This window comes from Arvicola amphibius, chromosome 4, assembly GCF_903992535.2.
Source record: "Arvicola amphibius chromosome 4, mArvAmp1.2, whole genome shotgun sequence".
NCBI classification, from domain to species: domain Eukaryota; kingdom Metazoa; phylum Chordata; class Mammalia; order Rodentia; family Cricetidae; genus Arvicola; species Arvicola amphibius.
The window spans coordinates 104507442-104533965 of record NC_052050.1 but is presented as its reverse complement, the minus strand read 5'-3'; the positions used below and the strand labels follow the sequence as shown (position 1 = coordinate 104533965).

At 53.8% G+C, this 26524-nt stretch overlaps 2 protein-coding genes across 2 annotated transcripts; both read right to left on the bottom strand.

Moving 5' to 3' along the window:
- Positions 1–43: 43 nt before the first annotated feature.
- Cers1 (ceramide synthase 1) lies at positions 44–13346 on the bottom strand. The gene is made up of 7 exons (XM_038324678.1): positions 13073–13346; positions 10927–11086; positions 7774–7954; positions 6461–6622; positions 5928–6075; positions 5732–5841; positions 44–182 (listed from the first exon to the last, which is right to left on the bottom strand). Exons 1-7 carry the CDS (start codon positions 13319–13321, stop codon positions 140–142), a joined length of 1053 nt encoding a protein of 350 aa, XP_038180606.1. The 5' UTR covers positions 13322–13346; the 3' UTR covers positions 44–139.
- A 2339-nt stretch (positions 13347–15685) lies between these two features.
- On the bottom strand, positions 15686–26466 carry Cope (COPI coat complex subunit epsilon). The gene is given in 12 exon segments (XM_038327675.2): positions 15686–15810; positions 15901–15975; positions 16505–16573; positions 17779–17823; positions 17826–17936; positions 19601–19638; positions 19641–19681; positions 20111–20164; positions 21115–21267; positions 21957–22057; positions 22941–23003; positions 26293–26466. Coding segments are annotated over 12 exon segments (924 nt in total). The 5' UTR covers positions 26419–26466; the 3' UTR covers positions 15686–15762.
- Between the last annotated feature and the right edge of the window lie 58 nt (positions 26467–26524).

The window sequence follows — 26524 nt, the reverse complement described above, 5'->3', positions numbered from 1 at the left end:
GGCCTTGCCTCCAAAGGCGGGGCCAGCTCCCCAAGTTTGGGAGCAGATCTCCAGGCACTGGGCGGAGTCTCCAGGGGCGGGGTCAGTCTCCCAGGTAGGATGGGAGGGAGTCCTGGGTGGCAGAATTGAGGACGGGGACTCAGAAGAGCTTGTCCTTCACCAGGCCATTCCTCAGCGGCTTCCTGGGGACCGGAAGTCAGAACAGATTAGTTTGGGAATCACATGTTTCCCTCTCCCTGTTGAGTATCTTCCCTTCCCCTACTTCCACCTCCGCGGGGCCCCTCTTCCTCCCAGGTAGAATTGGTCAGGGTTCCTGCCAAGCCGCGCTGCGAGGTTTGTTCCCTGTCTCCAACTCAGACGATTCCTGCTGCGGTCCTGTGTGCCTGCCGTACTCCCAAACGCCCTTTAGAATATTCAAAATTTCTGAGAAAGGTTTGGGGGTTCACCAGTGCTGGGATGGAAGGCAGACCTTGGCCACACTGGGCATGAGCTCTATAGCCGAGCTGTTCCCAAGACCCAGTTATGGGGAGTTTTAGCCTTTTTTTTTTCTTTCTTTGAGATAGGGTCCCTTTCTGTGGCCACAGCTAGCCTGGAACTCCCTTTGTAGAGCAGGTTGGCCTCAAACTCATGGAGATCACTTACCTCTGCTTCCCCCATGCTGGAATGACTAGAGGCCTGGCCCACCAAGCTAGGCGCTAGAGTTTTTTTTAAATTTATACAGTTAAGTTTCATTCTTTCTGACTCTCACAGAATGGCAGCCTGATGCCTAAGCAATTCTTGCAGGAGGAGTTCTGACCAGACTGAGGTTTCCTCAAGAAGGGACTATCCCAGCGGTTTCTGCCCTTCCCCTCCTGGTGTTCCCCTCTGTGCAGTCTGTGCTCTTGGAATGTACCACAACTTCCTGCGTGAGGCACTGCAGGTGTCTCCAGAGGCCCAGTACCCTGGGAGCTGCATTTCCAAACATTTCTCTACATATGAGTTCTGCAGCCCTTCCTGGTTTCCGACTTGTTTGACTCTCCCTCTTAAGCCTTGTAGAAGCTTCTGGAAGGTTCTAGAAGCATCCTCAATATACTCTACCATGTCTTCAGAGACCTCACAGCCCACATTAAAGGTTACACTTAACACACCCCAAATGAGACTCCCAACAGACCCCTATGTCTTAGCACATGCAACCCCACCCTGAATCCCATTTAACAAAAACACCAGTTTGAGCTGTAATCACTGATCCTCAGTGTGACACTCCCAGGCAAGCTGTTCCACTTGGATTTTTTGTTTGTTTGGTTTTGGTTTTTCGAGATAGGATTTCTTAGTAGCTATGGATCCTGTCCTGGAACTCGCTCTGTAGACCAGGCTGGCCTGGAACTTCTAGAGATCCGCCTGCCTCTGCCTCCTGAGGCCTGGGATTAAAGGTGTGCACCACCACCTGGCTTCCACTTTGATTTTGAGGTTTTGCCTACATCAGAACAAGACAAACTAGCTTCCACCTGTGGGCTCAGTCAGTCCTCTTCCTCGGCTGAAGTCACAGCCCTGGCAGACTTCACACAAGTGCCAGGCCTCTTGATAGATATGGTGCTTACAGTGAGAATGTGTCCCACAGGCTCCTCAGCTAGTGGCGCTGTCTGGGAGGATTTACCAAACGGTGGTGGTGCACACCTTTAGTCCCAACACTCAAGAGGCAGAGTTCAAGGCCAGCCTGGTCTACACAGTGAGTTCCAGGACAGCCAGGGCTACACAGAGGAACCCTATCCAAAAACCATACACACACACACACACACACACACACACACACACAAAAAGTGCAGCTTTTCAGAAGGAAGTCTTTGAGATCTTTAGGCCTCACCCACTGTGAAGTTTGCTCTGTGGAGTTGAGGGTGTGAACCCCAGCTTTCTGTTCTGGCTACCATAGGGCTTGCTGCCATCACTTCCACCATGACAGAGGGTTAGGAAGCTGATGGAGGAGTGTCTGTGTGTTACTTTCATTGGTTAATTAATAAAGAAAACTGCCTTGGCCCTTTAAGAGACAGAAAATTAGGTAGGTGGAGTAGACAGAACAGAATTCTGGGAAAGAGAGGGGAGATGCTTCAGGGAGTCACCATAGTGAGTCTCCATGCTTCTCCTCTCTGAGATGGACGCAGGTTAAGATCTCTCCTGGTAAGCCACACCTCGTGGTGCTACACAGATTACTAAATATGGGTTAAAGGAAGATGTGAGAATTAGCCAATAAGAGGCTGAAACTATCGGCCAGGCAGTGTTTTAAAATAATACAGTTTCCGTGTAATTATTTCGAGTGTAAAGCTAGCCGGCGGCCGGGTGGCGGGAAGCAGCCCCGCCGCTTCCTGTAGAAGGAAGCGGCGACTCTATTAGAGCTGACGTGAAATCTTTTGAGCCATGGCTGTGAGGCTGTGTGAGAGCTAAAGCCATGTCTTAGGTTCTAATTACTGTGCTGAGAGATCCGTAAAACAGATGCCTCTGACCTGGGACTCCCACTTGCCAAGGACAGATAACCTTCTGGGACACGGGGGGGGGGGGGGGGGGGGGCATGTGTCCTCACTTCCGTGAACAAGGTTGGTTGTCCCAACTGCACAGGCTGTGCCGCTCATGACAGGCAGGCTGTCCATCAGGATGTGTGCTTCCCTCAAGCATGTAGCCGTGTGGGGTCTGCCTGTATGTGCATCCAACTACCATGATTTGCGACTCTTCTCTGGGAACCCCCAGTATGGGCCTGGTCAATGGCCATTGTCCTGGATGGTACTTAATAAAGTTTGCTTCAGATTTGGCTCCAAAGTTGTTAGTGGTCTGATTCTTGCCCAGCAAGATTAGCAGTTTCTGGTGAGCTGTAATGGGGACCGGCATCATGGCGGTGAAGTCTTCCTGCAAGTCTTTCCTCAGGGTCAGGACACAGAAGCTGTGGTCCAGAGGGGGTCACCTCCCGTGTGGCACCGGGTTTGTAGGCATGAAGGGGCCATGGGCAGCAGCTGATAAGAGGCCACAGTTGAAGGCAGAGAACCCGCCATGTCTAAGGCCATGGGAGCGGAGTAGTGAGGAGCACAACCAACATGAGCTGAGACATACTGCGTGTGGCAAGCCCTTCAAAGCCCAGGTTGTGAGGGAATCCCAGATTGGGACACTGAGGTACACTGTAGGAATTTGGTTGTTTGCTTTGTTTGTGTCTGGAGTAAAAAATGTTTAATTTATTTCTAGTTTTACGGGAGCCACAGTTTGGATAATTTAAAGAGTGGTTGAACTAAAAAAAACACTAAATAATTTATTTAAAACTAAATTAATTTAATTTCATTTTGTGTGCATTGGTGTGAGGGTGCCAGATTCCCTGGAACTAGAGTCACAGACAGTTGTGAGCTGCCAAGAGGATGCTGGGACTTAAGCCCGGGTTCTCTGGAAGAGCAGCCAGTGCTTTCAACTGCTGAGCCATTTCTCCAGCCCCAGAGTGGTTGGACTTTTAAGTGACAGAATTTTTGTTTGTTTTCTGAGACAGGGTCTCACTATAAGACTTATAAGACCTGGGACTCACTCTGTAGACCAGGCTGAATTTAAACTCAGAGATCTGCCTGCCTCTGCTTTCCAAGTGCCGGAATTAAAGTGTGTGCCACCATGCTTACTAAGTAATGGAATTTCTAAAGACTGTGGGTCTTCTAAAAGTTGGACTGTGTTTTATGCTGTAACATCAACATGAGATCTTGGGGAGAGATTATGGTTTACTACTGATGTGTTTGTCAGGTTGGCAAGGTCAATTGACACAAACTGGGGTCGTTGGAACGAGAGAGCCTCAACTGAGAATAGGGCCTCCATCACAGTGACCTGTCTGTGGAGCCTGTGGCGTGGTTTCCTGATGTATGATTGGTGTGAGGTCTCCCAGTCCACTGTGGGTGGCTCCACCCTTGGACAAGTGGTCAGAAAGCAGGCTGCATGAGCAATGGGGAGCAAGCCAGCTGGGACTGGGATGTGGGAGCCACCTCTCCCTCCTCCCCCGTGGCTTTAGGTCAACATTTCATCACAGCCATAGGAAGCAATCTAGGGCGCTCACTCTGCCCTGGTGCTAGCTCTGTCCTCAACACTCTCTGTAGCCACAGATTTGGATGGAACTAAAATGTGTCTACTTATTTGTCTAGGTCTTTTCTTTAAAACAGGTCCTTCTGCAGTTGAAACTGTGCTGGAACTGAGGGGATCTTTCTGCCTCAGCCCCGGAGTGGATGTCTTCAGGCTCAACTCAACTCCATTACTTTTTCAAGAATTTAGGTCCATGCTCTTCCAGAAGACTCAGGTTTGAGTCCCAGCACCTACATGGCAGCTCACAACTGTCTGTAACTCCAATTCCAGGAGATTGGACACCCTCCTCTCCCCCCTGTGGGAGTCAGGTGTGCAGGTAGAGAACTGGCACACATGCAGAGAAACAGTCATCCAAGCAAATTAAATGCACAAATCATTTTAAAAGAACAACTTAGGGGCAGGGCCTTCCTTAAGCAGCGGCTCTCAACCTGTGGGTCATGACATCTTTGGGGGTCGAGTGACCTTTCGCAGAGGTCACATAGGGTCATGACACCTTCGGGGGTCTAGCGACCCTTCACAGGGGCCACATGTCCCTTATTTACTTCAAAATTTATAACAGTAGCAAAATTACAGTTATGAAGTAGCAACTAAAACAATTTTAAGGTTGCGGTCACCACAACACAAGGAACTGTATTAAAGGGTTGCAGCATTGGGAAAGGTGAGGACCACTGAAGAGGGAGACTCAGAGGCTAGTTAAGAACTGACTGCCCGGGGATATGGCTCAGTGGTTAAGAGCACTGACTGCTCTTCCAGAGGACCTGGGTTCAATTCCCAGCACCCACATGGCAGCTCACAACTATCTGAAGATCCAGTTGCAGGGGATCTGACACCTTCACACCAATGCACATAGAATAAAGTTAAATAAACCATAAAAATATTTAAAAAAAAAAAAAAAAAGAACTTACTGCCCTTTCAAAGGATCTGGGTTCAGTTCCCAGCAACCACATTAAGGCTCATAACTGTCTTTAACTCCTTCTGGGGATCACCCTCTTCTGGCCTTCTTGGCTACTGCACACACAGGGTACACATACACATAAAATAAAAAAATAATTTAAAAAGTTAAAAACAAAAGAACTTAGAGCCAACAAGATGGCTCAGTAGGGGAAAGGTGCTTGTAGCCAAGTCTGGTGACCTGAGGTCAATCCCTGGGGACTTGAGCACAACTGTCCTCTGACGGCCACGCAGCCGCTGTGGCACACCCCAACCCGTAAGAATACATAACTTTAAAAATAGATAACTTCCTCTTCATTCCTTAAAAAGCAAAAATCATTAACTCATATCTCTTCCTTCGTTGCCTCCCAGGGCCTGGCTGGTTTGTACCTTCTGGAACCTTCTACAGCCTCCTACCCTTGCTTGCTCAATGCCCACTCTCTTCATGTTGTCTCAGAGGTGCTGCATGTCCTGAACCTGCTGAGCCAACCCTAGACCAAAAGGGCAGGTGGACAGAACCTTGGCCCTCTCCTTTGGGCTGGAGGTCACAGTCCGGTTAGTGTAATCTCTTGCTCATTCCTTCCATCCTTGCTAGCAGCTCCCAACCCTGAAAAGCCTTGTCTGCTGTCTCATGCCCAGATGTTGCGTTCCTGGCTACACAACGAGGCATACACCTCAGGCAGTTTCACTGTGGGGTCCCTGCATTCTCGGGGGACCGAGACCCAGTGTCACTCACTCGGCTTTGCAGGACTCGGCAGTCTGAGCTTCCAGCGTGTCATATTCCCTCAAGTCCTCCAGTTCACGCATCTGGCCAGTTAGCACCTTGGCTGCGAAGGCCACGATGTACTGTGGGGGAGAAGGCACCCGTGAGGTGGGGAGGTCGCAAGGAAACCCCTTCCATGCCTGAGGAGGACCCGAAGGGGCTGACTCACCAGGAACCAGTAGATGTTCATGACCGTGAGGAGCAGCAGCAGCGTGTTGAAGAAGAAATAGTACGGGATGTCCGGCACCGACCGCAGGCTGCAGTGGCAGGTGACGTACAGAACTTTAAGCGGGAACCAGTAGAGGCGGAACCAGAACCTGAAGGGAGGGGCCAGTCAAGTAGGCTTGGGGGAAGGAAGAGCAGGCATTCCCTTCCCTGACTTATCTGCCTGTCACTGGCAGCCTTACACTTTCCCATTCCCACCACCTCTTTGCGGCCAGCCCCGCCCCTTCCCAGCTTAGCACCCTATTTCTTCCCAAGCCCCACTCACCTCACCAAGCACCAGCCCCTCCCCAGTCTGGCCTGGCCCTGGCTGGATGTATGGTTCTAGGCACTATGTACCACCTTACTAACCCAACCCAATCACAGGCCCCTCCCACGCATGTCTCTCACACCCTTCTCTTCCCTGGCCCTGCCCACAGCCCAACAAGCCAGGCCCCTCCTACCTGGCCCCACCCACCCGCTGGGCCACGCCCCTCTCACCAGCAGAAGCAGAAGCTGAGGCAACCCAGGTTGGCCACCAGCCCGTGCAAGCGGTGGTAGGAGCCACCCCTGGCTTTGAAGTAGATGTTGAGCTTGGTGAATTCCAGCTGCACGTCGCTAACGTCATGCAGGAAGAACACGAGGAGGCCTACGTTGTGGTACCTACAGGTGGGGACAATCAACCAGGACTACGGAGCCGGGGCCGCACGGTGGGTTTTTATTACTGCTTGTGTTTGAGTGTGTACCTGTGTGCAGACCCGCAGAGACCTGAAGCATGAGCAACCCGACATGTCGCAGGAACTGAACCACAGTCATTGGCAAGAGCAGCACATACATTGTGGCTGGAAGGACGGCTCAGCGGCTAAGAGCACTGGCTGCTCCTGAAGGGGACTCGAGTTTGGGTCCCAGCGCCCACATGGCGGCTCACAACCACCAGTTGCTCCAGTTTCAGGGGAGCCCATACACGTGGCTTCAGTACTCGCTACTGTTTCCTCTGTGTCTGTGTGTGTGTGCTTGCCAGCACCTGTGGAGGGCAGTGACTTCCAGCCACTTAGTGATAGACCATTTCTTTGCTCCTTTATTGCACTGGATCAGGCCTCACTTTTTTGTTTTGTTTGTTGTTTTTGTTTGTTTGTTTTTTTTGAGACAGGGTTTCTCTGTAGCTTTGGAGCCTGTCCTGGAACTAGCTCTGTAGACCAGGTTGGCCTCGAACTCACAGAGATCCGCCTGCCTCGGCCTCTCGAGTGCTGAGATTAAAGGTGTGTGCTGCCACCGCCTGGCAGGCCTCACTCTTATAGCTCTTGCTGGCCTGGAACTCACAGAAATCCTCCTGTCTCAGCCTCTGAAGCATAGCTTAGTTTTTCTTCTCTTAGAGATAGAGCCCTGCTGTAGCTCAGCCTAGAACTCTGCAATCCTCCTGTCTCAGCCCCTGAGAAGGTGGCAATACATGTGGGCCTTGAACACCAGATCTCCTCTGTTTCTGGATCCCCTGTGAGTAAACCCATTCTGGCCAAGAGCCATACAGGGGTCAGCAAGATGGCTCAGTGGGTAAAGGCACTTGTCATCAAGCCTGATAACTCCAGGAGAACACAAGTTGCAACATAGATATGCCACCCTCCAAAATAAATAGATGTCAAAGGAATTTTAAAAGGGGTGTCACACAGGTCTAGGACCAAGGCAGTGGACAGCAGATGAGGGAAGGGTCTCTGGGTTCTTCTCCTTACACACCCATTTCCTGACCCCTCCTTGCTCTGGCCCCATCCAGCCCCAGGCCCTTTGCACATACTGCCTGCCCACTCTCTTGATGACCTCACCGGAAGGCGTAGGAGGAGGCAATGAGAAGCAGGGTGACCACGTGATGCACCAGCATGACGACGGAGTCCTTGCGCCAGGTGTCCATGTGCACGGTGGCGTAGATGGAATGGCAGTAGAAGCTCCCCTGCAGCAGGTAGGCGGTGGCTATGTCCCAGGGCACCGCCATGCCCGACCTCCAGTCTGGGAAGAGCCACGTTCATGGTCATGTTCAGGCCTGTCCCCCAAGACCTCCCAACACAGCCTCACAACAGCATGTATCCTCTGAATGTGGGGTGGCCAGAAGTCTGTCTGTGTGAATGTGTGTGGTACCTGCCTGTCTCGGGTCCCTGTGGAGGTGGGAGGACATGTTCGGTCTTCTCCTTCCACTCTGTGTACAGTGAGATTTTGCTTATGTTTTAATAAGTAAAGGTTGAAGATCAGAGTGCAGAGCGAAGTCACTAGAGGCCAGGCAGTGGTGGCACACTTTAATCCCAGCAGCCACACTAGTTAGCCACAGAGGGTGGGCGGCGGTGGTGCACACCTTTGATGCCTGCACTAGAGAGGAATAAAAGACGGGAGGAGACAGGCGCTCAGGGATCAGTCTGCAGTCAGGCTGAGGTCAGGATTGCCCAGCCTTGGCAGAGGTAAGAGCTCTCTAGCGGCTTGGCTGCTCTGCCTCTCTGATCTTCAGCTTGAACCCAGTATCTGTTTATTATTCGTGCTACATCTATGGGTCCCAGGGACCAACCCAGGTCCCCAGCTTGGCAGCAAGCACCTTTCCTGGATGGGTCACCTCACCAGTCTTGTTTGGTTTTTGAGTAAGGGTCTCATGTAGGCCAAGCTCACCTCAAAATCTCTGTGTAGCAAATGATGACCTTGAATTCACAATCCCCGCCCCCACCCCATTTCCGGAGTGCTGGGATGGCCGCCCGTGGAGACGCCATGCCTGGACAGAACCAAGGGCGTCTTGCTTCTAGACAAGCTCTCTACCAACTCCCAAGCCCCGTTTTGCTTGCTTGGTTTTTGTTTGCTTGTCTTATTTTTTGGAGATCTCTTATGTAACCCAAGCTGACCAAAGACCTACTCATAGAAATCCTCCTGCCTCAGTCTTCCCAGTGCTGAGATAACAAGTATGCACCCTCATGCTGGGGCCCAGACAGATATGGCTCCTACTGCCATGCCTGACCCCGGACATTCGCCCTGGGAGGCTCCCTGATGCCTCCATTCTCCTCTCCAGCCTTCCCACGTCTCCAGGCTATCTGTTCCCTTTCAGACAACTGTCTCTCCTCCCACTGTGTCTCTTCCTCTCCCCTGCAGCTGAGTGCAAGGGCTCCTCAGTGCTCTGCCCACCAAGTCTTCTGACTCTGTCTGAGCCTTTGTGACACCCACGTCCCCAGCTGCATCAACCCCAGCTTAGAAGCAGCCACTCAATAGAAAGTCCAAGAGGACTTGTGGGGCAGAGACGCTCGCCCGCTGCGAATGTCTGGTAACCAGAACTCCATCCCCAGAACCCTCAGAACAGTGGACAGAAGGCCTCTGTCTAGCATTCTGGAGGCTGAGGCAAGAGAAAGCTAAGTTTGAGACCACCCTAGGCTACATGAGACCCTGTATAAAAATTCCCAGAAGTGCCGGGCGGTGGTGGCGCACGCCTTTAATCCCAGAACTCAGGAGGCAGAGGCAGACGGATCTCTGTGAGTTCGAGGCCAGCCTGGTCTACAAGAGCTAGTTCCAGGACAGGCTCCAAAGCCACAGAGAAACTCTTTGTCTTGAAAAACCAAAAAAAAAAAAAAACAAAAACAAAAACTTTCAGAAGACCCACAGGAAGGCTCAGTGGATGAAGGCGCTCGCCACCAACACCCAGGCCCCACAGGAGGGATGAGAGGACTACTCCTATTTGTTCGCTGACCTTCACACACACATGCAAACTATGGCACACAGGTGTTCCCACCATGCTGAGATAAAAAGAGAAAGAAAACACCTCATAGCACATTTATCTCCTCATCCTCTAGCAAGCCCCAGCCCTCAAAGCTCTTTACCTGCCCTGCCTCTCTTTGGTACACTTCAGCCAGTCACCTCCAACACAGTCCTCCACCTCCCTGACCCTACCTCCCCTTCCCATGAAGGGTTTGGGAACCTCTTCCTAGCACACACTTGCTTAAGCCTGGGGCTGGGGTTCAGGGATAGAGCCCCAGCCTAGAATTGCCCAATGAGTGGATGTGGGCGTGACTCAGGAGTAAAGAGTACCAGGACAGCTAGGATCACCCCCAGGGAAGGGGTGGGCGCGTGGTCAGCTGTCCAGCTGTCCAGTATGCAGGAGTCACTTTGCTTCCATCCCCAGAAAAATACCCACAAAAAACTTGTGGGTGCCCAATAAACTCTCAACACTCTGACCAAACAGGATTCTAATTCAATCATACCCACATAAAGTTACCCACATAAAGGCAAACTGAATAACAGCAAATACCACTCCTTTTGAAATTCAAAACTCCCATGGCCGTGGGAGCAGTGGTGCGCGGCCAGTCTCAGCACTCAGGACACTGAGCAGGGTGCCTCCAATGTTAGGCCATTCTGGACTACACAGGAAAAACGATTGTGTGGTGCTTTCCTTGTGGACGAAGTCGCCACAGCGCCTAGCTGTGCCCCCCGAGTCCTCTCAGCCTCTCCCCGGTCACCTCTCAGGGCTCCCATGATTCCCACATTATGGTCCTCAGCAAGGAGCCCCCCTCCCGCCTCCAAACTCTGCACACACTCACATGCACGAATTCCCATCCCATCTATCTCCTGTGAAACTCCAGCTCCAACCAGGAGCTGTCTGCATGGGGCCATCTTGTCATGTCTTTGCACAGGTCCCTGCAGGACCAGCTCGGGTCGGGACCTCTTCTGACCACACTGCTCCCAGGGTTCTATGCCCACCCTTGTCTTGGTATCAAGACTTCCATGGAGGTATCTCATTAGGGCCAGTCCAGAACGTGTGTGTGCACACATGCGTGTCACGGTGTACATGTGGCGATCAAAGGACTTTTAAAAGCCACTTCTCGCTTTCCTCTGAGTCCCAAGGCTAGAACTTGAGTTGTCGGCTTGGCTATAAGCACCTTTGCCCCCTGAGCCATCCTGCCAGCCCCTTTATATTGTTTTTAGCAGAGTCCTCTGCACTGGTCCTGCAGGATGCCTACCGTAGAAGACAGAGGGTGGGTCATGGAAGAAAGGATAATGGGCACCCAGGAGCAGGTAGGCACAGTAGCTCCAACAGCCCAAGTAGAAAAGAAGCTTCCAGGCGCTCTCAGGTAACCTGGCAGCATCTCGAGGCTGCAGATGACACCGCTTGGCCAGGGGCTGTGGAGACACAGTAGGTAGTAGTTGTTTTGGGGAGCATGATGCTCCTCCAAGGGAGAAAAGCAAGGCCCAGGGACTCGCCAGTCTCAATGGCATTAAGAAAGTTGGGCCCCTGTGCCCATATCATCTGGGGTAACCAGAGCCCATGTGTGTGGCTATGAAGGGCTAAACATAGCACCCAGCTGTCCTGTGTGGCCTGGGAGAGGGAAGCTGGGCGGTGGCAGGGGGGTAGGGGGAGGAGGTTTGACCCGTCCAGGCTTAAAGCAATGGAGCTTAGGGAATCTGGGGGTGGGGTGCTCAGGTTCTAGCAGGAAATGGGGGTGTTTCAGGGAGGGAGAAAGGGGGAAGAGCTATTGAAGGAAAATACCTTGGGAGACAGGGGAACTTGAAAACAGTGACCCCACCCCCATTGGAAAGAAGGCAGGAGAAACTGAGGATAGGAGGGAGCCTGGGAGGGAAAGCTGGGGACCAAAGGCTGTGACGGTGTTGGACGGGAAAGTGGGAGGCAAGCTGATTTGGGGGACATGAGACGTCACAGGTCAGTGGTGTATGCCTATATCCCAGCTTGGGAGGCTGAGGCAGGAAGACTGCTGTGAATTTGAGCAGCCTGGCTTCAGAGTGACACTGTCTCAGAACTACAAAAATGGGTTGGAATGGGCCAGCTAGAGTCCAGGAAGGCCCCAGGAGCTCCAGCACTGTGGGCCAAACCCAGCCCCCTTCCTCCCAAGGCTGAAGGGGCCAGAGGAACCCAGAGCACCCAGCAGTTGTCATGGAGACAGCCAGAGCCCAGCTCTCGTAACCCCTAGCAACCAGGCTGCTGCCAAGTTGAGCTTGGAGACTGGGACAGCCCCTCTGCCTGTTTCTAGGGGAGGAGGAGGGTGGAGGGTGGAAGTGGGGTGGCCTCAGGCAGCCTCAAGGGCCTCCAGCATCCCAGCTGGGCACCGGGAGAGCACAGTAGCCAAGGCAGATGGGGACCAGGGCTGCCCTGCGGGTAGGCCCTCCTCATTCTTGCCTCCCCTCTCTTCAGCAGTTGGGGGCTGAGGTCGCTCCCTCCATTGGTTAACAACAGACAGGGTGGGCTCTGGAGCTGAACAACACCCTATCTTGACCTCTTCCTGCCAGCAGAGAAAGGTCCCATTGTTGGCACAAAGCTCTCTGTCCCCACACCCTCTGCCACTTCCAGTCAGATAGGGGCGAGATGTCCCCAGCTAGCCCTCTGGGGAGTATCCACCATGGTACTGGCCCAAATGCCACAGAGATCGCCCCCCAAGGAGGAGTGAAGAATAGGGTCAGGTGCCAATGCCATCACTACCAGGGTCATTCTTCAGACCTGGGCGGTGGCCTCTTCAGTCTCCAGAAACAGCATTTTGACCATCGCCCCATGGGGGCGGCAGAATCCAACACTGAAGACATAGACAGGGTCATTCCCAAGGTTGAGCCCCTCCGTACGGCCCTTGATACACAGGTCTGTGCCATCCCTGATTCGGGGGTGGTGGGCACTCCAGACAGGGGCGGGGCATCGACTGCACAGATACGTGTAGACACAGCAGCTCCCAGTGACGCACGGCTCAGGTGACCTCTGGGCACCTGGAAGCCTCCCGGTACAGGATCTGGGCTCCCTGGTCCCCAGGTCGGTTTTCAGAAGGTTGATCCTTGGTTCCGCAACAGCATAGATGCTGTACCAAGCGGATTGCCCTAGATTCTATCGAAACTGATAGATAGGGTGTGGATCTAGTTTCCTTGCATCCATAACACCCCATGCCACATGGGATTCCCAATCCATCAAAATGTTACCCCAGTTCAGTGACACCCCCGCACCACCCACCCCACCCTGTTTCAAAGGGTCTCGGGATAGCCTCTGAGGTCCCAATATCCAAACCCAGGCCCCCCTTTTTCCAGCGGCCACTACGGACATAGGGATACATGAGTAGCGGCCCCACTCACTCTCCTGCATGCAGTTCACAAGGGCCCTCAGGTCGCACTGACCCGAAAGAGGCGCGCAGTGGCCACGGAGCGCAGTGCGGTCCAGCCCAGAGCGCACAGCGCGGCCAGGAGCAGCTCCGGGGCAGCCAGGTGCGCGTGCTCCGCCAGGCCGCGAAGTGCGAGTCCCCAGCCGCAGTCCCCGCAGCCCCGTGCCGCTGCCAGCACCGAGGCCCAGCTTCGTTGCAACATCTGCGCGTAGCTAGGCATGGGCTCTGGTGTCTCAAGCCCGGTGGTCGTTGTCGCAGCCGCCATGCCACCAGCTCGCCCGCCGCCGCCGCCTGCACGCTTCTGAACCGCAGCGCGCCCCCGCGTCACGCGCTGCAGCCAGGCCGGGGGCGCGCAGGCCCCCGCCAGTGCAAAAGCGGGGGCGTGGCCGACCCAGGCCCCGCCCCTCCGGATGCCGGGCACCAGTCCTCCTGCTCTCCTGTTGTGGGACCTAGTGGTTCCCAAGCTCTGGGTGATCTGTCCTCTGCTCAAGTCTGCGACAATCCTGGGGCTCTTCTGCAGTCAAGATGGCTCAGCAGGTGTGAGGGGCCTGCCACCAAATTAATGTCCTGAAGGTGAGGACAGACGAGTCTAGCAAATTATCCTCTCGCCTCCACCTACTTACACAAATAAATAAATGCAATGAGACAACTCCCTCCTCCAAAAATCTGCCCATGCTTGTGTCCTGACCCACCCTCCATCCGTTGGGCTCCTGTTTCTGTGGTTCCAGCCAGCTCTGGAGCCTGCCCCAGTCGCATAGAGGCTCACTGGTAGACTGCGGCTGTTAGGGAGGGAATCACTTGGAGAAGGGCTAGGGACAAAGCCACCAAGACAAGCCTTGACAGGGTCTCAAGGTGCAGCTGATGATGGCCTTGAACTCCTGATTCTCCTGCTTCAGCCTCTGAGTGCCTGGAAGGCAGTTGTGCACCACCATGCATGGTTTGTCCACCAATGGCGCCACGTCCTCAGCCTTGTGCACAGGTACACGTGGTGCATGTACTCACATGCCAAGTTATCATTTAGGAGGTCAGAGATAGATGTCTACTATCTTTCTCCACCATTTAAAAACTGTGACCTGTGTCTGTGTGTGCACCTGCCGCATAGGTCTAGGTTCCGAAGGTATAGAGCCCCTGGAGATGAGGTTCCCGCTGTTGTGGACTGGATGGCCATTGCTGCTAGGATCAGAGCTCCAGTCAAGTCCTCTGATCCCTGCACAGGTTGGGAACTGAACCTGGATCCTCCCCAGGAGCAGTCGGTGCTCTGAACCACTGACCCACCTCTCCAACCCCTGCTCTCTATTTTTGGAGGCAGGATCTCTCACTGACTTAGGACTCATTAATCAAGCTAGTCCAGGTGGCCAGTGAGCCCTAGGGAGCCTCATCTTCCACACCCAGCTCCCAACCCTGAGGTTACAGACATGAGCCACTCCTATTGGCTATGTGGGTGCTGGGGATCCCAACCTGGGCTCTCATGCTCTTGGGGAAGGCACTGCACTGAGCCCTCTCTCACAGCCTCCTTCTGCTGAGACAGGACTCACCAAGTAGTTGAGGTTGGCTTTGAACTCCTGATCCTCCCACCTCTCCCTAGGAGTGCCCACAGCACTCAACATTCTTGATATAGACCACGTGGGAGAGGGTTCCTGTACTCGCTCCTGAGTTGTCAGGTGACAGGCTAGGGACCGGGGGCCCTTCCCGGTTCCTCCTGGCAATCTCTATGCCATCCGGTAAATGCAGCACCCATCTGTAAGGGAAAGAAGCCTGCTCAGCCTGGGACCAGGGCTTCTGGGCAGACACTTCAACAGGCACCAAGGCTCAGTGCTAAGGCTGCTGGACCCCTAATGGAGCCCATACTGGGCCAATAATGATGCCCGTCTCCTCCTGCCACAGGGCCAGGTGTCAGTGGATGCCTTGCGGTGGCATCTGTGGTGGCTAAACCCCAAGGCAGATAAAGATACCAGCCTGAAAGCCAAACATCTTATCTCCTCCCCAGCAGATGAGGTGAGGTCACAGCAGGACTAGAAGCCCAGGCCCAGCTCGGGGGTCCTTTCTGCTGTCTGCCACTGGAACGTGTGTCCTCTGGAGTCTAGCCTGAGGCACGCAGCCCAACAGAGCCCCGCCCCTCTGTAGTCTAGCCTGAGGCACACAGCCCAACAGAGCCCTACCCCTCTGTAGTCTAGCCTGAGGCACACAGCCCAACAGAGCCCTGCCCCCCGCTGGCAGCCCTATTTAGCCTTCCTTCTCCCTGTCCAGCTGGACCCCACCCGGTCAGACGCTCCTCACTGTCTCTGCTTAGTGACGGAGCCAGCACAGTCTCAATCTTGGCTGAGGGTCCTGCCAGTGACCAATTGTGTTGTGCACAGTGGCAGCCCTGAGAAATCTCAGTTTGAATCTCAACATCCATCATGATAGCTTCCTGATGGGCCTGGACCTGGTTCCTGCACGCTGACTGAGACTACCTGCGGATGCTTGTAGGGCTGGTCTGAAGACAGGGACAGGGGAAGGAGAGGGAGCCATGGTGAGGCACCCCGCAGGCCAGAGTGAGGTGGGATGCTGGGACTCCCTCCTCCAAGTCCCGGTCCCACACTCCTATCAGAGTGGCTGTAGTGAGTGCTGGGCAAGTATCAGGCAAAGAGAAGATAGACAGACTTTATTGGCAGACAAGGAAGTGAGGATAACACTGGCACACCGTTGGGGTCACCAGGGGCATCGTCAGGCACTGGGTGCATACTGTAGAGCAAGGCGATCAAAATCGTTCTCCTGCAGTGGGAGAGCAGAGGCCACGCATGAGACAACTCAGCCTGCGGCCATCAGGACATCCCCATCCCTAGGAGCAACTGCGCTGCTCACCTTGGCATGGTACTCCTTGATGAAGGGATGGGTCCTGTGTGCGTCCTTCAGCTGCGACAGGTACCGGTTTGTCACCTGAGGAGTATGGAGTGGGTCCAAAAGTCACTCTGCCCTGCCAAGAAGGGTGGGGGCAAGGGAGGGACCCCAACCCAGAGCCAGGTAGCACATCGTACTGCTGCTGGGCTAGCCTCAGGTGTGGAACGAGGCCCCAGGGAAGGAGTGACCAGGATGGGGTGGGACACACTGGGGAAGAGCTGATGAAGCACTGTGAGCTAACATGCCCTACACTCTAGAGCAGTGGTCCTAATGATGCAATCCTTTAATACAGTTCCCATAACTGCAATTCAGCTTCAGCTATGAAGTATCTGAGGCCGCTGTGAAAGGGTTGCTCGGCCACCAAGGGGTCACAACCCACAGGTTCTAGGATCTAGACCTAGACAGCTCCAGCCCAGCCCTGACCATCCAGCACTGAGCACAGCTGTGTATCCTCAGCTGGGACGGCAAACAGATGCAGACGGCTCAGGGCTCAGCAGGCCCTAAGCAGAAAGCTGCCCTAACCGGACAGTGCCCCCTGGTCTCTACCTGTCCCCATACTACAGCTTACCTCAGGGGGCTTGCCTAGGTGCTGGGACAGAACGATGAGGTTGATGAGGGTCTCGGGATGGCCACTGTCCTGTAAACAGACAGGGGACAGACAGCTAGCAAACCCAGGCCCTGAACCCATAAACCAACATCTGTCTGGGGCCAGAAAGCCACTGTAGGGAAGGTGGGGTGGGGTCAGGCTGTCCCAGAGTCCTTCCCCATGCCCTCCAGCTCAGCTTAGCCCGAGTCTGCCCTCCCAGTTTTGGGGGCACCAAGTTCACCTGCGCTCCATAGAGCTGCTAGTTAATTGTGATGCCCCCTCTCGTTCTCCACCTGGGCAGGGATGGGAGGCCAGCTCAGGGGAGGGCATAGGGGGTATGCAGACGGGAGCCAACCAGCTGCCAAGTTCCACAACAGTGCACCTGTACCTAAAAGTCCCCAAAGCCAGCCAGGCGTGGTGGGGCACACCTTTAACCCTAGCACTCGGGAAGCAGAGGCAGACGGGTCTCTGTGAGTTCAAGCCAGCCTGGTCTACAGAGCTAGTTCCAGGACAGGCTCCAAACTACGGAGAAACCCTGTCTCAAAAACCAAGAGAGCAGGAGTCCCCTGTGGGGTTCAACTCCGCACATGATCTTCTTGGTTGTGGTTTCTGAGCGTGTGGAACAGAGTCTCAAACTGACCATCCTCCTGTTGTAGTGCTGTGGTGACAGACCTTACACACTTAGTCTTTCCTTATCACATTTCAGAGCCTTGTGCATGAGGTGAGGGCTCTGCCCCTGAGCAACACCCATGCGCTACTGAGGACAGCTCAGGGATCCTCAGCCCAAAGCCCCTGGCCCTAAAGTCTACTGGGGAGGTCTCTTTTATTGTTTTGTTTTTCCCAAGACAGGGTTTCTCTGTGTAGCCCTGGCTGTCCTAGAACTCACTCAGTAGACCAGGCTGTTCTCAAACTCAGAGATCCTCCTGCCTCTGCCTCCCAAGTGCTGGGATTAAAGACGTGCGCCACCACCCCCCAGCAATGCCTCTTTAATTTCAAGTAAGGCCAGTCACCTCAGCACCTGACACTAAGGAACAAAGATTTCCAGGATTTGAAAAGCTCCCAAGTGAACTTGGTGACACATTACCCCGGAGACCCTCACAGCGGGCATCAGAGGGGTCAGAGGGGTCAGCGGGGCTGGAGAGCATGTGTGGCCATTAATCAGTCCACCAAGGCTTCGATCTTGTGACCAGTTATGACTGAGGTTTTCACTTATTTGGGGTATAGTAGATGACAGGTGGCTTGGATGCCCCACCCACCTTGTCCAGAGCCTCCTGCAGCACACCCTCGGCAGTTGTCCCAGCGGCCCCTGTGCTGAGTGACAGGCTGCCTGGCCATTGAGCAGCAGCAGCGTGGGTGAGCACTTGTCAGCCAGCTCCTGGAAGATGTAGTAGGCTTCTTGCAGCTTCTCACCACCCTGTGGGGACACTTGTGTCACCTCTGCAAGCTCCAAGACACAGCTCAAGGTGAGTAGCTCTGTGGGGACCCTCCCTGCAGAGAACACTGTATAGAGGGTATGAGACATGCATGGGGCATCTCAAGAGTCCCTCCCTGCCAGACTGCCTGGCTCTAACCACTGCTGGATGCTGTGGAAAAGGTTTTCCAGGGATTGGTGTCCGCCCTGTGACTACCTGGCCAGAGTTGTCCCGTTGTTCATTACGTAGTTTAACACTAGCAGAAAGGCAGGGAGGAGGCTATGAAAATAAAGCTGAGACAGCTGTGCAGACAGAGCCTCAGGAAGCTGAAATGAGGTGACTCGAACCCAAGGGTTGAAGGACAACCTAGGACACAGTGACACTGGGTCTCAAATCAGCAAGGGCTGTCAGTGCTGGTCTATCACCCCAGCTACCCTGAGGCCTGTCACAGGAGGACACACTGCAAGCCTTGGGCTGGGGGACAATTCAGCAGGTAAAAGCTGCTGGCAGACCTAAAGACCAGCTCCATCTCCCCGTGCACACGCCCCGCCCCAAACACATGTGTATGAACGCAGCTCTGCACCATGAGCACCCTTGTGAAATGTTAATTTTTGTTTTTCCTTTTCTCTCTGTCTTTTCCTTCTTCAAGACAGAGTTTCTCTGTGTGGTTCTAGCTGTCCTGAACTCTCTGTAGACCACACTGGCCTTCAAAATTAACGTTGAAAAAGGTCAGAGAGCTGAAGATAGGTGAGCAGCTACCAGCACTTTCTACTTTTTTTGTTTGGTTTTTCAAGCTAGGGTTTCTCTGTGTAGCCCTGGCTGTTCTGAAACTCGCTCAAGTCAGGTTCGCCTCAAACTCAAGAGATCTGCCTGCCTCTGCCTCCCAAGTGCTGGGACAAATCCATCTTTTAAAAGGGCAGGAAGATGATCATGCATGGGGAGGGCACACTAGGGTGATGGAGCAGGGAGATTAGGAGTTCAAAACCAACCTCAACCACATGGCAAAATTTGAGGCCAGCCTGGGCTATGTGAGACTTAAGTCTCACATACACAGCAAAACAACAGGCACACACCTTTAATCCCAGCACTTGGGAGGGAGGTAGAGGCAGGTGCATCTCTGTGAGTTCGAGGCCAGTCTGGTCTACAAAGTGAGTTCCAGGACAGCCAGAGCTAAACATTGAAACCCTGTCTCAAAAAACCAAACCAAGCCAAAAAACAAGAACAACAAAAAACTAAAAAACAAAAACAAAACAACAAAAACAAAACACAGTAGAACACAAAATCCCTCAAAGCTAAATTTAAATAAATAAAACACGGCTTGGGTATAGCACAGTGGTACAGCACCTTGCCAAGCATGAGTAAGGCCCTGCATTTCATGCCAGTCCCAGAAAAAAAACAAAAAAACAAAAAACCCAAGCTGAAAATAAATAAGCAAACTTCCAGAAAGCCGTGTGAGGCCAGAGGCCTGGGCTCCCTGTAGAGGTCTGTGGACAAAGGAGCTCAGGAAAGGAGGGTAAGTCCAGGAACTGCAATGGTGCAGCTGCCAGGAGGCAAGGCAGTGTGGGCTGCGGATGCCCAGCCTGGAGCACTTCCTCCAGGAGTCACCGGCTCTGCCGCTCGGCTGCAGGTGTGGCATGAAGAGATCAACAGACACCTGTGGGCTTACCACAGCCAGGTTGACCCAGGCAGTGGCTAGCTGGGTGAGGTGGCATCCTCATCTTGGTCCTGCATCCTCTTCAGCTCCTTCCTAGGGCACAGGAGACAGACAAGGTGCTGAGTGGCCCGGGGACAGACCCTGGCACACTCTCCTGCCAGACTGTGTCTACCTGACACGGACTAGACGTGGCCGCCCACCTGCTGCCCCACAAGGTGAGGAACCCAGAGAGATGGTCTGCGCTGAGAGCTCAGCTGTGTGGCACTAGAGCAAGTTCCAGGCTTCCCACACGCTCCGGAGCTGCTATTCCACCTCAGCATCAACCCACGCCTATGCGGAGACCCCCACCCCCAGCAGGACAGTCTCCACTCACAGCCCAGCTTCAGAGGGAAACGGGCGGAGCACCCGTATCCCTATCCCCAGCCTTGCCCCTTCCCAGGGAGAGCTAGGTAAAGGACGGTGTGTCACTTGTGTGGAGCAGAGATAAGGAGAAGCCTCAGGGAAGCTGAGGCTGTGGCTCACCGGGCTAGGTCCAGCCTGTCCAGCTTGAGGAGGATCTGAACTGTCATGGCCGTGCTATGGACAAAGCAGAGAACAGAGTGGTCAGCAGGTGCCTGGGCTGCCAAGACTGACACCCCCACTTTTGCTAGTGAGCTCACAGGGGCCTGGAGTCTCTCTGGGGCTCTGCAGGGGCCAGACTTTTGGAGCACAGCACTGTCACCTGCTCCTCATCAGCCTCCCTCTCAGCTCCTGGGGAGACAGGTGATTTCCATCTAGACAGGAACGGATCTCAGGCCCAGTGGCAGCCAACTGTGTTCTCCTATTTACTTTCCCTCCCACTCCAAGACGGAAGCTTTCATCATCCGCCCTTGTTTTGATTGAGATTAGCTAGGCATGACCTTGAACTCAGATCCTCCTTCCTCTACCCACAAGTGCTGGCACGACAGGCTCCACCCACTTGAAGCATGCTCTCTTGCCACGTTGCCCAGGTTGGCCTCAAAACCCTATGACTCAGAAGGTGAGCACTGCCACTGAGCCTGGTGACTCCAGTCGATCCCCAGGACCCACACGGTGGACAAACCAACTCCCAAAGTGTCCACTGGTCTACAGAACACATGCACTGTGGTACAGGAAACCTGTGCCCAAATAAAATATATAAAGACAAAAAGCCTCAACCCATCTCCCCTAGCTTTCCAGGAGCTGGCATTTTAGATATGTGCCTGTTTGCCCCTTTTTCTTGCTTTGTTTACATTTTTTTAATAATTTTAAATTTTTCTTGGACAATTCATGCATGTATGAAACATATTTTGATTATATTCCTGTCTTACCCCTCCCTCTGGGATCCTTCAGATCACCCCCCTCTTTCTCTATATCTTATTTTTATGTGTGTGTGTGTGCACGCGTGAGTGCCCAAGGAGCACACGTGCGGACATCAGAGACCAAGCTGTCGGAGCTGCGGCTGGACTGGGCCCCAGTGGGACCCTGTCTCAGAAAAGCCAGAGGGAAGCAGGCTGCAGGCCACTTACCACTCGAGGCTGTCACCCTGATGCAGGGCGCGCAGGGCTGCATCTGGATTCTGGTCATGGAAGTAGACAGAGGCAGCCATGAGCAGGAAGGTGGTATTGGTCACGTCCACACTCCTGCTCATCTCACGGTCCAGCTCCACCACAATGGCATCCCTGCAAGATGCTACTGCTCAGAGAGGCTAAGGCAGGAGTTGGCCTCAGCCCTGGGACTGTGAGGGATCCCTTTCTTCAGGAGCGCTGGGGAGGTGCCAGCCCAGGGTGCATGCCAACAAACAGCAGAGTGGCCTGGTCCATCTCTACTGCCCATTTGATGCCGAGTCTCACATTCTTATGCAGACGGCAAACAAGCTGAGGTGGGAAGGGGCACTCCAGGCCTGCTGGGGGTTGCATGTAACAGCTGAGAAAACTGGATCAGAAGTTGTCAACCTCTGAGGAGTGGAATTTCAAAGACCTTTGTGCCAGGGTCTTGTGTTGAGCACGGCAAGCCTGGGTATGTGTGAAGCAGGCAGGACAGACTCTACCTGGGGTGTGCCAGCCCAGCTGCTATAAAGGGACAGTATTCTTGGTTCCCCTCCTAGGCTGGGTCTAAGACTCTGGGAGAGGGCCGGTGAACTGTTCCCAGAGCCCCCACACCCTTTTCTGTGCTAGGAGTGGAAGCCAAGGCCATGTGCAGGCTAAGCACGCAGCCAGGCCCCCAGGCCTGCAAAGTGCTGGGCAGCAGAACCATCCCCACCTCCACCGACAGGTGAGGGAAATGGAGGAAGAGGGGACACCTCACCCTCCCTCTGCAGATCCTGGCCCTGGCTATCTGGTGCCAGACACCTGCCCCTACAAGGCCTCACCTCCGGTTCTCAGTGGCAAGGTAGTCAGCAAACATGCGCACAGCCTGGAGCTCCGGGGCCGAGGAGGGCTTGATCTCGTCCAGGACCACGCCATACTTCCTCTACGGTCACAGGTGCACATCAGTCCTTCCGCCCACTGCCAGCATTACCAACACACTGCCCACACCAGCAGTGTCACGATTACCAGGTGCCCCTCACCTGTCACACCATGCCCCACTGCTGTAGCTGAGAACACAATGTCAGCAGTGCGGGACAGCAGGCGTCCCCTTCCCTCCTGACACCTATGGCTACTGCTGGAGCCACTCTGTCCTTTGCTGTAGTCTTTCTCACCCAGGTTGCTCTCAGCCTTTCCAAGTGCTGCAGATGTGTGTGTGGAGAGTCACGCGGCTCTTCCCCGACACACACAGAGAGGACTGAGGAACAGGAGGGGCTGGCAGCACAATCCTGTGCTGAAGCAGTGGGATTTCAAGTACCACTCCTGAACACCCACCTGCCCTGGCCAGAGTGAGAAGAGCTTCTCACAGAGATCACAGAAATATGTATTTTTGAGCAGGGTCTTGACGTGTAGCCAAGGCTACCCTAAACCCTGAACTTCTGCCTCTGAAGTGCTGGGGTGACAGGCCTGTGCCACTTGACACAGCTTGGGGTTTCTTTTTGAATGTGAAAATACACCTCATTGGTAGGCAATGAAGCCAGGCACAGTGGCAGGGGGAGGTAGTGGGAATAGGAGCAAGATCATCGTGGGCTACACAGTGAGTTCAAGGCCAGCCTGGGTTATACGAGATGGCCGGCAAGCCTGATGACCTAAGTTCAATTCTCAGGACCCACACAATGGATGGAGAGAATGGGGTGCAGCAAGTTGTCCTCCACCCACTCGCACACACCCTTTCCCTGAGGAAGAGTCCTGACAGGCCCCTGGCATGGCTGCTTGCAGCTTCCCTGCAGACTGCTTTGTGCCCCTGCCAAGGCCTGGCCCACGCTCACCTGTGCGATGTATGCTCTGTACAGGAAGACATCCCTCTCCACTTCTCTCTCGGGACTGGACAGCTGTGGGGACATGGGCAGAGACAGGGGTGCTGCAGGGCAGCTTCAGGGAGTACCAAGTCTAACTAGTTGTGAGCCTCCACTGGAATCCAGGAGACCCAGAACCCCATGGGCACCTCCACTCCACAGAGGGTGCACAGTATGAAAACCTGCTATCTCAACCATATAACCAAGAGGCTGCACCACCATCCAAGCATAACAGCGTGCTGTACCGCTATGGCTCCGCCAGCCGCTGCGTGCCCTAGCCCATCTGGGTGCCTACAAACCCTGCACACAGCTCAGCTGGACTTTGACTTTATCATCTCGGGAGCTTTTCTGGGTCCAGGTAAACCAGGCTGGCTTCAAACTCATGATGTATCTAAAAACAACCTTAAGCCGGGCGGTGGTGGCGCACGCCTTTAATCCCAGCACTCGGGAGGCAGAGGCAGGCGGATCTCTGAGTTCGAGGCCAGCCTGGTCTACAAGAGCTAGTTCCAGGACAGGCTCTAGAAACTACAGGGAAACCCTGTCTCGAAAAACCAAAAAAAAAAAAAAAAAAAACAACCTTAAACCGTTGGATCTTCCTGCTTCTGCCGCCTGCATGCTGGGATGACAGGTGTGTGCACCATGCTTGGCTACATAAGTGACTCTTGAAGGGCACCATCAATAAAGGTGAGCCTGAGGCCCTGAATCATCTTTGGGGAGACAGCAATGCTGGCTCCTGGTGTCTTTGAGGTGGGGAACCCAAGGCCACAATCCAGTCTCTGCCGTCCATGCACAAGAGAGCAACTTCACTACTTACAGGGCCAAGTCCCCCAGTCCCCACAGCAGGAAGTGTGCGGGCAGGACGGACCTGAAGACCGGGCCTGTGATCCCAGCACCCAGGAGGCTGAGGCAGGACGGTTTCAATTCAAGGTCAGCCTGGACTCTAAACATAGGGAGCCTTTGCTGGGAAGAGAGTTCTGGCCTTCCCCAAATCCCTCAAAGCCTGTAGAGCAGTTGACTATGAAGGAGACAGAAGGCTTTGGGAGGAGTGAGGCAACTGAGAGCTACTGGCTTATCTGAAGCTGAAGGCCTGGATGTTCTGCAGCAAGGGAGTGGTTGAATGAACCCCAGAGGTATGAACTGAGGAGCCATAAGATGGCAGAAATGTCAAGCGTATGTAGGTTGTGTATTCTATCCCCAGCATTTTAAGACATGGAGGAAGAGAGACAGAAACAGACAGAGGCTAGAGACTAGACCCATTCAAGTTTTTGGCACTTAGACTAGGCCATTCCTGTGGGGAGCGGGCACATACATTTATTTTAGACAGAACCCAGGGTGGCTTCTATTGATCATCCTGCCTCAGCCTCTGGAGTGGCTGGGCCCACACAACCTGAGGAGTCCTGATCACCACATCTGTCTAGCAGTTAGCAGCTCTCACGGGGCCTGAAGCTGATGCAGGGAGAGGCCAGCCTCAAGCTACCTACAATCCTAGTGCCTCCCTAGTGCAGATGTGTGATAGGCCACCTGCGGTTTAGAGGTTCTAGAAGGGCTGCTGATGGTGTCCTGGGAACTCAGCTGAAGGACACGGCTGAACTACAAGACATCCTGAGGTTCCCCAGGTGAGAAGTGTGGATGGCTGGTGTCTGAGATGGGGCTGCTGAGGGCAGACAGCAGGTGTGGAAAGGGAAAAGGAGAGAGAGGTAACAGGGCCACAGTGAGTCCTGGGCAGGGACACCCACAGAGGAAGAAAGACAGGCACAGGAAAGTTGCCTGTCCTCCAAAATACCTAAAGAAATAAGGAAAGAAAGGAAGAAAGACACTGTATTCAAAGAATCATTAAGATGGCTTGCTGGGCCACTGACCTGAATTCAGAGTCCAGAAGTCCAGAATCAGGAACTAACCACACACGTCCTCCTTAAGAGCAGAGACAAAGAGGAAAGTGACAGGAGAGGGAACAAAGCTGTTCTAAGGACGAGAGGAACCTACATCTGCTGTTCTGAGATGACGAAAAGCCAGGGACTAGAGAGAACCTTCTAGAAGCTTAGAAAGTCATCAGCAAATGCATAACCACTGGAAGTCCTTAGGAAGTGGAAAACCTGAACACGGCAGAGCCTACCAAATCTGAGAAGTCAGCCTGGTAAGAATCATGCTCCAAGCTCTCTGCTGGAGCCACGCCCCCAGGCCCTTACTGCCCAAACCTGGAACGCCAGCTGTTTTCACACTCAGAAGAGCCATGCCTAAGAATACCACTTTCTGTAACTCCTGCTCCTGTCATTTTATGACTGCCTGCTCTGCCTCTGTCACCAAGGCTAATGTACCTAGAAAGCTTGGCGGTCTATCAACTGTCTTCCACTGAGCTCAGGAGTGACTGGGTGACCTCATCAGCAGCCTAGCTGATGATGGACGCAGTTCTCCTCTTTCAGAGCTGGGACTGGGACTCAGCTGGTAGAGCACTTGCCTCAGGGCTGCGGTTTCCATCCTCAGTACTGCATGACTGGGCACGGTTGGGCATAACTGCGACCCTAGCACTCTGGAGCATCAGGAACACGGGGAGTCTGAGGACAGCTATGGGCTAAAGGAGACCCTGTCTTCCTTTTATAACTATACTTTTCTTTGGGGGGACAGTTCAAGATAGGTTTCTCTGTGTACCCCTGCTGTCCAGAACTCATTATGTAGACCAGGCTGGCCTCAAACTCAGAAATCAGCCTGCTTCTTCGTCCCAAATGTTGGGATTAAAGGTATGTATTGCCACGCCTGGCCTATTATTGCTTAAGATAGGGTTTGCCTAGAACTCCCCATGTAGAGCAGGCTGGTCCTGCCTCTGCCTCCCAAGTAGTGGGACAGAAGATGTGCCTGGTTTTAGACATTAAAATCCGGGCGGTGGTGGCACACACCTTTAATCCCAGCACTTGGGAAGCAGATGTAGGTGGATCTCTGTGACTTCCAAGACACAGAGTGAGTTCGAGGACAGCCAGACCTAAACAATAAGAAATCCTTTCTCGGAAAAAAAGAAAACAAAAAACAAAAAGGGGGAGGGGAAGACAAAGGGAAACAGTAAGAGGTGAAAAGTGAGGGAGTGGCGCAACCTGTCACCTCACCAGGACCCTGACTTCAGATCAACTCGGGCAATTAACAAACAGAATTTAGGGAACTGGGAGCACGGGCTGAGCCTGTCATCCCAGCACTGGAGAGGTGGAAACTGAAGGAGCACGACTTCAAGGTCAGCCTCCATTAACACAGCAAATTCAAAAGAAGCCCTCACTGTAAGAAAAACCGCGTCCGCCCAGAGTCGCAGCGCTCGCCGGAAGAAACCCCGCCCGCCGCCCACCTTCACTCGCTGCGCCTCGTTGATGCACTGCTGGTAGCTGCCGATATAGAAAGCGTTCTTCACGTCGAACAGCTCGTCTACATCTCCGGAGCCGCCAGAGGCCGCGCCGGGAGCCGGAGGAGCCATGTCGCCACCCCTTGTACACAGTCCTCTTCCTGGGACACGTAGACCGGAAGCAAGGTCCCGCCGCCGGGAACTGTGGGAAACATAGTTCTACCGAGCCAATCAGTAG